A 15,339-nucleotide genomic window follows, 5' to 3' on the forward strand; every position below is an offset into this window, starting at 1 on the left:
TGGGGGAGAAGATGGGGGAAAAGTTCACTTCGAGGGGGCCCTGGAAGGAAGAGCAGGATTTCAAGAGGCAGAAACAATTTGGCGACTTCTGGTCACAGGAGAACGAGCTGAGGTGGGAGAGAACCTAGCAAGATCTCCGGGATGTCTAAGAGGGAAACACAAATATACAATATAACTGTTCCCAGAGGTGTGAGATAGGGCAAACGAGAGACCTTGGCAACAAATGTTAAAATATGTGATGGTGATGGGGGGAGGTTTTCCACTGAGGGTAGGAGGGGAGGATGTGCTAGGTAAAGGGGGATACTGGAGGAAACTCCTTGGTCATCCGGATCAGGAGATGGGAACAGCCATGACCCTCTCCTCCCCCCAAGACAAGCAAGTAAGGCAGTCCCTACTTCAAACGGCATGTATTCTAATATAGGAAGAGAACACATATAGAGGAGTACTGGCCAGGGAAGACTGTTTTGGGCAGGGAAGTCAGGGAGAAAGATGATTGGAGTCAGACAATACCCAGCACTGGGATAGACCTGAGTTCCAGTACAGCGTCAGACACTTCCTAGCTGTGTGACCCTGGGCCACCGAGGAAGGGAATGGCAAACCACTCCAGGATCTTTGCCAAGAAAACTCCAGGAATATTATGGTCCAAGATTATATTATTATTACAGACATGAGAGTGTTCATTTGATTACCAATCTCAGAACTTAAGCTGGAAAAGAGATGGTGATTTGGCACAGAGAAGGCCCTAAAATGTTACTGAGACCTCCCTAAACCTTACCATTTGGCTGGGGGTGGGGGGAGGTCTGGACCTGTGATTTTATCCCTGTAGGGAACTCCCAGAATGGAAAACCCTTTCACTGATTTGTCTGCCACGTGGAGAGAGTCAAGGCACTTGCCCACAGGCTCACAGCTCCTATAATATAGGTCCTATAGGGTGTCAAAGGTAGGACTTGGATACAGATCCTTTTGACTCCAACGGCAGTCTTGCATCCATCTCTTAGGCTGTGCTGTTTCAAAGGATGGTCTCCAGCGCCCTCACAGTCTATAACCTACAACCTTGTGTTTGACACTGCCTTTCTAATGCTGCTGACCTCCTGTGGAAGGTTTTGTCTTCCCAGCTAGGCCAGGGAGCTCCTTCCCCTCCACCCTCTAAGGCCAAGCCTGGCTAGATCCAGATACTGTGGTACAGCCTAGGACTAGATTAACCAAATCAATCAGTAAATATGGATCAAGTGCCTACTACGTACCAGGCACAATCTCATGGGGGAGATGGCCTGCAAACAAATAAACACAAAGCAAATTATATACGAAATGAATAATGAATAAGAAATAATGACCAGAGGGAAGGCACTAGAATTCTGAGGGGTTGGGGAAGGTTTCCTGTAACGGGGGGGATTTTAGTTGGGATTTGAAGGAAGCCAGGGAGGCAGGGAAATGGAGCGCTCCAAGTCTGGAGGGTGGGGTAGGAGGGAGGAAAGGGGGATGGAGAGTGTCCTGGAAGATGAACAGTAAAGTTAGAAGACCATTTGTAAGTTCTAAAGACCCTCTAACTCTTTTATGGTTTGGGGGACATATCCTTTCTCTAGGATTATTCCACCCCTTTGTAAAAAGAAGGGGCTTGGACCAGATCAGAGGTCCCTGACCTGCAGTATGTATGCAGCGCAGAGTGGGTAGGAGAAGCTTGGCAAGTGGTAAGGGAATATTTGGTAAATTACCGTACTATTCTTCATTAATTATGTCTACAGGCTTTGGATTAAGCACCTACTGTTTATTGACCTCTATTTCATTTCTTCTGTGCATATGTATGGTAAGCTCTGAACTTTATTTCATCTCATATTAAATAGGGGGTACTCTGAGGTTTACTGAAATCAAGGCAAAGGGGGATGGCCTGGAAAAGACGGAGAATCTGTGGACTAGATAGATGATCTCTAGGTCTCCTTAGCCCGTCTTTTATGGACCTTTTAGGATAATAGATTTGTAATCAGAGGCCCTACATTCAAAATCTGCCTCTAGCACAACCTGTGTGACCTTGGTCAAGTCCTTTCAGCTTTAAGGTCCCCGCTTCCTTCCTCGGCAAACGAGGCCAATTAGTCGAGGTGGGTCTCTCTCTAAGGTCCCCGGAGGCTCTCGGTCTCTATGATGGGCTCGCCCCAGCTCGCACAGTTACAACTCCTAGTCAAAGTCGCAGTCTTGGGGTTGCTAAACCCACCAAGGGGTTAACTCGATTCAGGCCAGGAGTGATGGATTCAGGTTGGGCCCCCCGGAGCTCACCAAAGGCAAGGGCACACCCCACTGCTCCCCTCCTTTCCCTTCCCCTCCCCTTCCCTCCTCCCCCCCCCCCCCCCTCCTCGTGCACAACTTGCCCTTTCCTGGCTCACCCCCCCCCCCAACGCGTGCCTCGAGGTCACATGTACCCCTGCCCCAGCAATGACGTATGCGGTCCCGCAGCCAATCCGAGCCCCCTTTCGGGCTCGGGGCTCCGCCCCCCAGCAATGGGGCGGGGCCGGCAGCTGGCCTGCCCTGGACAGCCTGGGGCGTCTTGGCCAGTTGTCGGAGTTCGGCTTTGGGCTGTGGTGTGTCTGCTCCCTTCTCATCTCGGTCCGGCTCTCAGTATCATGGAGGGGGTTTCAGCGGTGGTGCCTGGCTTCTTGGCCAAGCTCTGGGCTCTGGTCGACGACTCGAGCACCGACGACGTGATCGGTTGGAGCCGGGTAAGGGCCGGGGTGGCTGCGCGTGCGCAGCAAGCGGGTCGGAGCGCTAGTCGGGGGACTGGACTCCGCGAGGTGTCCGAGCGCCCAGCGCTGCTGGGCGCCTCGCGGGCCGGGATGCGTGGGGAGGGGGCCGAGTTCCGGAGCCCCGGGCTACGCATGCGCCCCTCCTCCAGCTCCCCGTCCCCCTTGGCTCCCTGCCTCTCGCTATTCTCCTTGGGGGCGCCACCCTTTCGGCCCCCCCGGGGGGGGGCGGGGGCGTTTCCCTCGTGCTGCCCAAAGTGCCCGAGGCCGACCATCGGGGTCCCCGGGGATCTCTGGTTGCGCTCAAGTTTGCAGGAGTGGCTAGCCTTGCCCTATAGATTTTATAGTGGGGGGCCCCTGCCCCAAAGAGCCTGGGGATTTGGGAGGGGGACCTACTCCTGTCCCACAGATCTGTCGGGCAAGAGAGTTAGTGGAAGCTACTGCTAATGATAATTTGCCATGAATTACTCCTGCCCTAAGAAGTTTTTTACAGGACTGGAGAACTTTTTTTTTGGGGGGGGGGGAGGCTATTCTTGCCCGGGGGAGCTTGCAGAACGGGAGAGTGGGGAGTGTTATTCTTCCCCCAAAGAGTTTTAAAAAGCGGGAGAGTTCTTTTTTGGGGGGGTTACTCTTGCACTAAGGAGTTTGCAGGGTGGGAATGTGGGGGGCTGCTAACCACTTCTAGGAATTTTGCAGAACTTGAGTTTTTTGGAGGCTACTTGCCTCAAGGTGTTTGCAGGACGCGAGCGTGTGTGGGGTGCTATTCTAACCCCAAGGAGTTTTTCAAAGCGGGAGAGTGGGGCGGGGGGAGGCGGAGAGCTACTCTTCCCCCAGGAAGTTTTCAGCACTAGAGATCTGGAAAGGTCTTACTAGTTTAGCTGGGGGGCGGGGGAGGGCGGATTACTCTTGCCTTATGGAGTTTGCAGAACGCGAGATTGGGGGGGGCGGGGGCCTACTCTTGCCCCAGCGATTTTGCACAACAGGAGAATTGGGAAGGTCCTACTCTAAAGAGATTTTCCAGAACGAGATTGCTTGGGGTTGGGGGCGCTTACTCCTGTCATATAAAGCTTACAGAACGAGACCAAGGAGTTTTACAAGGAGGGAGAGATTTTTGGGGAGCTACTCTTCCCCACCATAAGTTTGTAGCACAGGAGAATTGGGGAGCTACTGCTCCGAGGAATTTTACAGAGTGGGTGTGGTTTTTCGGGGGGTGGGGAAACCACTCTACCCCCCCAAAGAGTTTATAGGATGGAACATTTGGAGAGGGGCTACTCTTTCCTTAAAGAGTGCAGGGCGGGAGAGTTTTGGGACTACTACCCCAAGGAATTTGCAGGGCAGAAGTATTTTTGAGGGGTATTCATGCGCCCCAAAGTTTTGAGGTGGCTCCTGGTGTCAAGAATTTGGGGGTATCTATTCTTATCTGCAAGAATTTCTAGGGCTGGAGAGTTCGCAAGAGGACTACTGTTGCTGGAACGAATTGGGCGGTCCAGTTTGGGGGTGGCTACTAAATTTTAAGAGCAAGAGGGCTACTCCCGCAAAGAGGGGGAGCAGGGCGGCGGCTGTGTTTACCTGGGAGAGTTTGCAGGGAGGCTAGTCCTGGCAGAAAGAGTTGGGGCCCCCCCACCCCGCGAGAGTTTTGAAGTGGCTATTACTTGCGTGAGTTTGCACAGTGGGGAGTTCGCAGGGGGGCCACTCTAGCTGTGAGGGGTAGGGAGCTCAAGATTTTCGAGGGGAGATTTCTCTTGCCCTGAAAATTTTGCAAAGGGGTTACTCCTACAGGCGAGAGATTTTTTTGGTTTGTTTTTTTTTCTTTTGTGTTTGTTTTATTTTGGGGGAGGGTCGAGAGTTTGGGTCGGGGCTATTCTTGTCTCGAAGGGTTTCCTGGGTTCCTCTTCTGCCTGAACACTGGGATGGCAGTTTGCAGGGTGGGAGTATGCAAGGGGCCACTCTTGCCAACAAGATCTTGCAGGGCGGGAAAGTTTGCTAGACACTCTCTTTGCCTGCGGAGAGCGACTTAGGCTGGAGAGCCCGCTACTCCTGCCTGAAAGACTTTGTTGGATTTGAAGCAATCTCCTCCCCTCCCCCCTCCCAGTTTATTGCCCACAAGAGTTTGCTTTTCTCCTCCTGCAAATTCCTGTTTGTTCCCTGTCATCCCAGCGGGCTTACAATTATAGAATTCCCAAACTGGAAGTGGGAAGACTTGCTAGTGCCACCCCCCCCACCTTTACATCAGTTGTCCCTCCAGCTCCTTGCCCTTCAAATGCTCCTAGCTTTCTCAAAGGCTCGGCGCAGGGGACCCCTCCTTAACTATCTGTGTGATGTGACCTTGCTGAGTCACTTTTACATCCTTGTTCCTCAGTTTCCTTCTCTGTAAAAAGAGAAAGTTGGATTAGATTTAGATGACCTCTGAGGTCCCTTCAGTTCTAGACATCAGATGCTAAATGTGACCTTGGCTGAGTCCTTCACTTCCTGCTAAATGTGACCTTGGCTAAGTCTCTTCACTTTGCTGGGCCTCAGTTTCCCCATCTGTAAAACAATAGGGCTTTACTAGATGGTCTCTGAGGTCCCTTCAGTTCTAGACATCAGATGCTAAATGTGACCTTGGCTGAGTCCTTCACTTCCTGCTAAATGTGACCTTGGCTAAGTCTCTTCACTTTGCTGGGCCTCAGTTTCCCCATCTGTTAAACAATAGGGATTTACTAGATAGTCTCTGAGGTCCTTTTGAGCTGTAGACCTAGGATGCTATGGGAAACCTTTCCTGAGCCCTCCAGCCATTAGTAATATTTCTCTTCAGATCGCTTTATACATATTTACCTATCTGTATATAGTTTGCATCTTTCCAGTAGACTCTAAACTTTATGAGGGCAGGGACTGTTTTCTCTCCATTGGAACTGAACAACTTCTATCCATAGTAAGCATTTAATACAAGTTTGTTGAGTTGAACGTGAAGGATTTCAGATGCCCTCTTGCCCAACCTGATGCTCTATGGATAACTCTTTCCCCCCCACCCCACCCCAAAGGAAGCTCCCTGAGGGCAGGGACTATTTTGGTTGTAGCTTTTTGTCCCCCAACTTTGAACTTGGGAAACCTCTTAATAAATGCTTGTTGAATGGTGTTTCTTGATTGATCAGCCAGCTCCCCTCCCCCTTGCCAAGCTTAACACAGTGCCTGGCACATTGACTGCCTTGGAACTCTGTTGACCTGAGGTGGGCAGCAAGTTCTACTTGGGGACATTGCTAATCTTTTCAGAGCTTACACAGGCCTTTAAGGGTTCTGCGCCCAGGGCCAAGCACAAGTCTGATCCTTTCAAATATTTGAAGACACTTATTCTCTCCTTTTCCCCCTCCTCTCATGAGACTTCTCTTCTGCACTGAGGTCTGACTTGGGCTCATTCTGCAGAAATCCCTTATCTGACCCCCCCATAGTGGCTCTTTGAAATTCCTGCTTACTGCTGAACTGTAGAATTGTAGGGCTAGAAAGGACCTCAGAAGGCTTCTCTCATTCCCATCTCTTCTTGATGGTACCTAAACACCTCTGTGTAGTGAGGCAGCTTTCTCAGCTTCTGATCACCAAGCCTCCAGGTTGGCCTGGGCCTCAGAAACTTCCCTGCCCAACCCAACCCAGCTCAACCCTTATATGAGCAGGAATTAGGCCCCTTCTTCAAGCTCAACCAGGTGCCGGGCCGACAGCTTGGGCACACACAAAAATCAAGAGGCGGGCCGGAGCCTCAGAGGCTTGGTAATCAATAATCTTCCCTTCTGAACAGTCTGTTTATTTAGCGCTGAACTCTGGTTCAGACTCTTTCTATGTTTGTCTGCCCGTCTGAATGTCAGTTGACATCAGAATGAATTTTAACATTTACTAAGCCCCTATTAAGCATAGTGAATTTGGGGCTATGGAGGGAGGTGACAAAAATAACAGTTTGGGGGTTCTGTTTAGCAAGGGCAGAACCTCTGGAGTTAGAGAGGCTTGGTTACAGATCAGCTCTGTGCCAGTGGGTCCTTCCCTCCGCCTCCCGATGGAATGAGGTCCTTTCCAGCTCTAGCCCTGGGCCCCCCGGCCCAGCTGGCCTCAGCAGAGCAGTACAAAAGTCTGTACCTTGGCGTAACCCTTTTCCATAGATCAGACAGATTGCTTCGTTTGGCAATCTAGGCAGCAAGAAAAGCTGCTATTTCTCTAGTCCTTTAAAATCCCCTAGCTCCACTTTGCACAGCCTTCTCCATAGGAAGAAACTGAGGCCTCGAGGGTGGACAGGGATTTGGCCAAGGTCATACACCTTGCTGGGTTTCAAGCCCAGGCTGGAGCCAAGTTCAGTGTTCCTCCCACTACACAAAAACGTTGCCATTTAACCCTTTTCTAAATCTTGATCCCCAGACCTTTGTACCAGTTGATTGGCCCAAATCTTAAAACTTAAGAGAATGAGCTCAAATAGCAAAGTTCACTAAGTTTTTCTACAGCATAATTTTAAAAAGTCACAGATTGGCATAGAATTGGAGGAGACTTTTACCATAGAGCATGGACTATTTAAACTAGACTAGACCTGGAGATAAACCAGTCTAACCCCTTCATTTTATAGATGACGAAACTGAGGCCCAGAGTGCAGAGAGGATTTGCTTAAGGTCTTGCTAGGGACTGGGTGGCAAGAGTCAAACTTGAACCCAAATCACAACAACGAACTGGTCTAAGCACATTCACCCCAAGAGTACCAAAACAGATGCCTCATTTGGGGACAATGTAGCAAGAGTTTCTTTCCTGCTGGTGCTTCAAAAAACCCAAGGGGTTAAGTCATTCTAAGTCCCAAGGGGCCTGCATGGTTAAATTTGCATGTGTTAACCAACACATGTATGATTGCTCTGGGAAACTCTTAGCCCAAGAAACGAGCAAGAATCCGCCCGCATAGTTCTCGAAAGCCAAGCCCGAGGTAGGGCAGGGAGTGCTGTAATGTGAGAGCTGGGCCTCAGAGCAAGAGGATACTGAAGCCAGCTGCCTGGGTACCACCAGATGGCTCGCCCAGCCAGCTGCAATTCCTCTCAGAATCCTCTGCTGAACTTGAAAGCCCGGCCCAAGAACCATCTTCTTCCTGAAGCCATTTGTGATCTCTCCCAGCTGTTGGTACCTCCCCAGACGGAATTTCATAGGGATCAATGTCAAGTCTTCCCCTTGGAGTCTAAAAAATCAACTGCACCCGCCCCCCCCCATATCATTTTGCACATACTTGTTGATGTTCATGTCTCCTGCAAGGGACCGTGCAAGCTCCTCAAGAGCAGAAACTCAACATTTTGTCTTGGTGTCTCCAGCGCCTAGCACAATGCCAGGCACAGAGAAGAAGGTGCTTAGTAGATACTTGGTGGAATCACAACTGATAGCTGCCCCACCTTTTATTATTCAGTGGCATGGTAGTATTGTTCTGGTTTTAACATATATGCTTATTGGCCTTCATTGTGAGTTGCCCAGAAGGATCACAGAACCTGCCTGTTAGAAGGACCTTGGGGATCATTCAGGGCAGCTTCTTCCCTCATTCTGCAGCTTTGAGCAGTGTAATACCAGGGTCACGGGTGGGGAAGGGCAGAGCAGAGATTTGAACCCATGCTCTCGGACTCGAAATCAAATGCTCTCTGTTGCCTGCTGAGCTGTTGGAAGCTTTTCCATGGGTGTGGGTGTTGTATATGCTGCACAATCTCCCTCCCTCCTCACTCCAGGAGGCACACAGACCAAGCCTCACGCCTATTACTATACTACACGTAAACCATTTCCTTTTGGGGTGTATGCCAGAATGGCTCCCCTGTCCACAAACAGTGTGTTATAACGCTGCTGGTGTTTTCCTAGTTACCGTTAGGGCACACACATGCTAGGCCACTGTGGAACACCATCTAAAAATGTCTGACATTCCTTAAGTTAGAATTGCTCCTTGTTCTTGGCGAGGGGAGGGGATGAAGGCAGAGGCTGAAAAAAAATATTTATTTGTGGGAGAAAAACTATGTTCCTTCTGTCTTGTCAGTTAATGAAATTAACTCTAGAATGAATCCAAGTATTGATGAGTAAAATGAATAGCCAATCAAATCTGGGCCATTCATATCAGTCCAATTTTGTCACTCTATTAATTCCACCAACTTACATTTCTGTCTTTGACTCAAGTCTTCCCCTCATGCCTGGGCCTCCAGGTGGCTTAAGCCAGTGGAGCATTGGCCCTGTCCGGCAGGACCTGCTGAACTGCAGAGGCTTGGAGCTGGGGCCAGTTCGGAGAGACTCGTTATCCTAAGGGTGGCCATCCCAAGGGTGGCCATCGGGTGGGGAATTTTGTTTTCAGCCTCAGCCGCTCGAGAAGTCTGAAATCACAGATCTGTGAACTGAAGTAAGTCTGTGAAGCTCTGGAACAACCTTTGCCTTATTCTCTCTTTTTTACAAAATGTCTTTTTTTATCATGAACTTAATAAATATCAAAATTTCAATATACAAAGGACAAAAACCAGTGTTGTATATGAAGCTGAACCTCCCTTCTATCCAGGTTGGTATTTTTAAAAAATGTACATTAAATGTGACATGGTGGTAACAAAATTGAATGCCTTCTTGTTCTCTTCTGTGTCTTAATTTAAAATGCTTCTTGGGCCTCTTTGGCCTCTTCCCACCACCAACCAACTCCTTCCAACAATAATAGCTTACATGTCTCTAGTCCTTTAAGGTTCGCAAAGCATTTTACACATGTCCTTATCTCATTTCATCCTCACAACAAATGGGAGCTCTCTTGCAGCAAGTTAAGTTCTGTCGGGCAGAGTGAATGGACTGTGGCTCGTGGGGGGGGGGGGGAGGGAGGGAGCAGGCTTCTTCTTCAGACTTCTCCACCCAACCTCCAGAGGCCAAACTGAAAGGTTTCAGGGGAGTCCTGAAGGAGATCCATCAATAGGTGTTAATAAAGCTTTATTATCTGCAAATAACCGACTACCAAAGCTTAAACATCAGGGTTGTGATTTTTTTTAACCTAGGAGGCATTTCTATTTGTTTTGAAATGAAAACATTACCTGGCAAAGCATAGGTGGTCCCAGAAGGAGAAGAAAAGACCAGGAGTGACAAAGGAGTATTCATAATTAGTTTTTACCTAGTGTATTGCCTGCATGTGTGTCTGTTTTTGGCACCAAAGTTCCTTGTCCTGCCAAATGTGTCAATATCAGAAACACTATGATTGGATCAGTGGAAATACCACGGAAGAAGAGGCATTAGCATTGCCTTTGCCACTGCCCCCTGTAGACCATGCCTTCTGTCTGACTTGCCGTCAAACTGTGACTGTATCATTCCCACCCCTGCCCCCACCCCCACTTTTCTGTTTGTATCCCCAGTGCTTTGTATACAGCAAGCACTTAATAAATGCTGTCATTTAAATGGTGCTTCTGGTTCTGCTCACTTCACTATACATCAGTTCCCACGAACCTTGCTGAGGTTCTCTAAATTTGTCCTTTTATCGTTTCTTAATGATACAATATTCATTCCGTTCAGAGAACACAATGTGTTTAGGCATTCCCCAAGTGATGCGTACCTACCCACTCTGTACAACATAAAGGCTACTGTTATTTGGACATACAGGAGACTTTTCCCTTCTGTCTTTGACCTCTCTGGGGTTTATGCTTATATGGTCTTGCCGGGTCAAAGGCTATGCAGAGCTGACCGCCTTTTTGTAAAAGAGCCAAATGGCTTTCCAGAATGGCCAGACCAGCAGGGCATGTGTGTGCCTATTCTCACTTAGCCCCGCCAGCCATTTGATCCTCCTTCCCAATCTCATGGGTGTGAGGTATGGACCCTCAGAGGTGTTTGAATTTGCACTTGTCTTACTAATAGTCATTTGGAGAATTTTTTTCATGTGGTATTGATTACGGTTCTTTTCAAAATGGCCTGTTCATAATCCTTTGACCTATTGGGAAATGGCTTTACATATTTGTATAAATTCCTTATGTATCTTGGATAGCAAACCTTTATTAGAGAAATGTACTTGAAAGATTTTTTTTGACCAATTAAACTGTTTCCCTTCGAATTATAACTGTATTGATTTTTGTTGGTGCAAAACCTTTTACATTTTATGTAATCAAAACTGTCCGTTTTAACTTTTCTGTTCATCTCACTCCATTGTTTAGTTACACCTTCTCCCATGTCCATAATTCTGAAAGATATCTCCTTCCCTTCCCTTCTAATTTGTTTATGATATGAGAGAATTTTCTAGAATGGCAGCATGGTGTCAAGAACAGAGAGCCAGCCTCAAAGTAAGGAAGCTCTGGGTTCAGGTCCTACCTCTAACCAACCTATCTTAGCCCCGTGACTCTGGGCCAAGTCAATTAGCCGTCTGTGTTCTATACAGCTCTCTAAGACTTTAAAGTTACCCACACCAACGAAATCAAAAGTTCACTTCTTAACTCTAAGAGCTTTTGTGTTTAAATCATGTATTCATTTGGAGTTTATAGTGGTATATGGTAGGAGGGTTTGGTCTAAACCTAATTTCTTTCAGACTACTTTCTCATTTGTCCAGTAGTTTTTGTGGAATAGGAAGGGCTGGTGTATTTTGAGTTTATTGAACACTGTGCTACTGTGTTTGATTGGCCCTAGGTACAGTTTAGGTTCTGTGTCTAATCTGTTCCATTGACACGTTTTTCTAGTATTTGGCCAATATGAAATTATTTTGACAATTATTGCTTTGCAATATAACTTGAGATCTGGTCCTGCTAGGTCTCCACGTTCCTTTTTTCATTTCTCCATTGAGATTATTTACCTTTTCCTCCAGATGAATTGTGTTGTTATTTTGTCTAGTTTTCTGAGTTGCAAAACACTAGCACTCCTCAGTGTAGAACCAGATTAAAATAGATTCAGAAAATATTTAACAAAATAAATGAAAATACAATAAAACACAGATAGCATTACATTTGGAAACTAAGTCCACACATGGTCCATAGAGATCCCCATGGACAGTTTACCGACCCTGTTTCTCTTTTGAGTTTGACACCATTGACTGATTCTGTACATTATCATCTTAGCATGACTGTGAACAATTAACCTCCATCAATTTTTTGTCCTTGTTTTTAAAAATAATTTCACTGATATTTGTACATCAGCTATATTTTCAAATTAAATTAAAATTTCTTATTCTGAGTTTAAACACCAAATAAACCTTGAGCATTTTCATTTACCTAGCAGAACATAGAAGGAGGATTGTATATGGAACAGTGAAACTCTATTTCACCCTTCTTACTTTAAAATATATGTATGATAAATTCCACACATTACTTTCCAAACTGTTTTGTTTGTGTTTCCTTCTGAACTTCCTTCTTTTCTGTGTATGTTTTAAAAAAAATGTTTCAATGACTTTTTTTTTGGCATCACTATTGCTAACCTCCCTCCCCCCAATAAAAACTTAGCAAATAAAACAAGCAGTCCCTTGTAACAACTAAGCCTACTTAAGCAACACAAATCCATTAGAGGCCATGTCCAAAAATGTGTGCCCCTTACGACACCCTACACCCTGAGTCCGTGGCCTCTCTGTCACGAGGTAAAGGACACGCTTCATCATCATCAGAGAAGGGGGCCGTCACGGCATTAATCAGCTTTCAAAGTTGTTTTTCTTTACAGTGTTGTCCTTGTAGAAGTTGTTCTCAAGGTTCCTACTACCCAGGATCCTTTGAAATCCTTTGTAATCATTTCTTACAGTGCAATAATATTTCGTTACATTCACGTAACCCAGTTTGTTCAGCCATTCCCCACTTCAGAGTTCGCCCCTTAGATCCACGTTCTGTTCTTTCCTTTTCGTCTTTCTTTGAGGATCAGGGAGTTGGTTTTGCTCATCCCCACATGAGCACCCCTCCCCCATAACTCTCCCATCCTCATTTGTTTGACTGTTGAGTTTGATGGATTTCTCTACCAGTGTGTACATTCAGCCCTTCTTGAGGTGCATCTGGTTCTTTCTGTCTCCACTCCTTCCTCCTTATTTGCATGCTTTTTTCTTGTATTCTGATGATGAGAAATAGTTCTGTCCCCATTCTTCCTCCTTTACACTGGTGTATTCCTTCTTTGGCCCTCCCTTGTTTTCCCTCTTCAAACCCTCAGAACAGAACCAATACACCCAGAGGTCCTCTGGCTTTCTTATTTAGCTCGTTCAATACCTTTTGAAGGTATTAAGGTTCTGAAGGGACCCTTGTTTCTTCTGCCCCATTAGAATGTTAGCACTGTATCATCATTCAGCTCCTTCCAGTTGATGAAATACATTTCCCTTTCCAGATTTCTCTGGACTCTTAAGTTTCTTTTTCAGAGTTCCTACTCAGCTCTGGTCTAAAGTCCTCTATTACGTTAAACTTCAGGGTTTTTTTATCTGTAGGATAATACTCAGCTTTGCAAGGTTGTTTTTTTTTGGGGGGGTGGAGAAGGTACACCAATATTTTTGATCCTTTAGATCTCTTGTTTGTGAGAGAAGCTTCCAGAACTTAAGCGATCCTGCCTGTGACTCCTTTAATATTTGCCATTTGGGCTCCTTGCAGTATGTTTTCCCTTGAAGTAGGAGCTCTGGATTTTGGCAATGATATTCCTGGGATTTTTCCTTTTGAGGTTTATTTCAGGAGGTGATTGGTGGACTGTTTCCATCTTTACTTCGCCCTCTGTTTCTAATATGTCTGGGTAGTTTTCATTTACAATTTCTTGAACTTTCCAGGTTTTTTTAAAGCCATGGTTTTCAGGGAGTCTAATGATTCATAAATTATTTTCTTTTCCTTGACATATTTTCCAAGTTGTGTTTGATATTAAATAGTGTACATTTTCCTTCTGTGTCTTCAATCTTGGATTTTGTTCCAATACTTCTTGCTTTTTCATAGTCATTGGTTTCTGTTTTGTCTCTTCTAGTTTTCAGGGAGTGCATTTCTTTTTTAATTGTTTTTTAGTTTAATCTTTTTTTGAGGCAATCTGGGTTAAGTGACTTGCCAGGGTCGCACAGCTCGTAAGTATCAGAGCTCAGGTGGTCCTGATTCCAGGGTCAGTGGCAGTGCATTTCTTAGGCAAGATTTACCACTTTCTGTTCTAAGCAATGTATTCTCTTTTCAGTTCTGTCCTCCAGAGATTTTATTTCATTTTCAAATCCCTTCATTTCTTCTAGCTGTTCACTTCCTTTTAGAAAATCCATTTTTTCTTTTTGTGTCTCTGCTTGGAGTTATCAGAAATTTTGTCTCCATCTGGGATGAATTTTGGGACATTTCCAGATCTAGAATAGTTCAGGGTACTGGTCAGTAGCTTTCTTTCTTTCCCCATCTCTCTAACTTTAGTTCTTGAATTGGGGCATTGTGCCAGAGCTAGGCGCCTTCATCTTTTGAGTTTTGGGATATAGGGTTTGGCCTTGTTTAGTCTTCTCCTCCATCCCCTGGGTTCCTGTGCTGACCTCTGCCTCCTGGAATTAGTCTCTTACAGTGCCTTACGAGTTCCTGGTGTCTCTGGCCTGCCTCTGGGTAGTTTGGGGTCATGCTGCTAGGTCACCCTCTTAGGTGCCTGCCCTGGTGCTGGTGCGAGCTTTGCTGGTGGTGTTCCTCTTTCCTGTTGCCCTTGGGCCAAATAGCTAACTTTCTGTGCAGTTTTGGAGTAGAAATCGCTTTTGGTTCTCATTGGATTTCCTGATGGTTATTTGGACTGGTACAAATTTGAGTTTTTTATTGGAGTAGGTAAGTGGGAGCTGGGGGTGGGGATGGTCTGCATCTGTTCAGATGACCGTCTTGTCTGGAAACCAGTTCAACAAAACTGAACAACTCATTGAAAAAAGATTCTGTCCTATGTAGTATTCCACAGTCCTAGTCCCCTTTTTCTACAAAAAAAGGGGAGGTGATGCCTTCTTATCTGCTCTTTGGGGCCAAGTTTGGCCTTGATTCCACAGCATTCTGTTTCAGTTGTTTTGTTGTTTCTGTTTCTTCCTTTAAGTGTTTTTCATCTCACTCATTCATATAAAGCCTGGATGTGTCTTACCTCTCCCATATAAACAGGCATATATGCTTACATATATATTTTATATATTTATACACACACAGATGCGCACACAAATAGATGTAAATAGGATTTCTTTTTCTTTTTTGTCCCGCTGGGTTTTAGTAGTCCATATTCATTCCCTTCTAACAATTCTGTTTCACTCCAGCCAGGTAGAAGTAGTATGACTTTCTGGGAAGAAGGGATCTGTACTTGGAGGAAGTGGAAGAACCAGAGTCTGAATCTCCACGTGTGCTGCTGCCAATCCAGTGGTCTCACCACTTCCTTCCTTGCCTCTCATTGAGCGTACGTTGCCAGGACCATGCCCAGTACCTAGCGGGCTATCTTTAAAGAAAGCAGTTGTTGCTTTGATTGTTTATAGCAGAGATTTATCTAATTGAATGAGATCATCTTACTTCATTAGCCATGCCTGCTCCCTAGTCTGCCTACCTATTTACCAGCACTAATCCCGTTGCCAATACTCCAGAAGTCCCCATTGATCAGTTGGTTCATTGATCCTAGCACCCGCTGAGGTAGAAAACCTGGCTGAGACTGAAAGCTCTTGTCACTGATTTGGCCACCTTATTGTGAAGTCAATGAAAAGGTTCCCCGGTCCATACTACCATAAGGAGAAAGCAACCAACAT

General features: G+C 46.1%; 1 protein-coding gene across 2 annotated transcripts in view; it reads left to right on the forward strand.

The window, feature by feature from the left end:
- The first annotated feature begins 2,494 nt into the window (after nt 1-2,494).
- Nucleotides 2,495-15,339, forward strand: part of LOC118833015 (heat shock factor protein 3-like) — a 56,588-nt gene continuing 43,743 nt past the window's right edge. Inside the window, exon 1 of one of the 2 annotated variants that reach the window (XM_036740402.1) lies at nt 2,495-2,708. In XM_036740402.1, coding sequence (XP_036596297.1) covers nt 2,613-2,708 — 96 coding nt within the window. In that variant the 5' untranslated portion in view covers nt 2,495-2,612. The remainder of the gene's footprint in view (nt 2,709-15,339) is intronic. The other variant, XM_036740401.1, reaches the window with a different exon arrangement.

This window comes from Trichosurus vulpecula (genome assembly GCF_011100635.1).
Source record: "Trichosurus vulpecula isolate mTriVul1 chromosome X unlocalized genomic scaffold, mTriVul1.pri SUPER_X_unloc_1, whole genome shotgun sequence".
NCBI lineage: Eukaryota > Metazoa > Chordata > Mammalia > Diprotodontia > Phalangeridae > Trichosurus > Trichosurus vulpecula.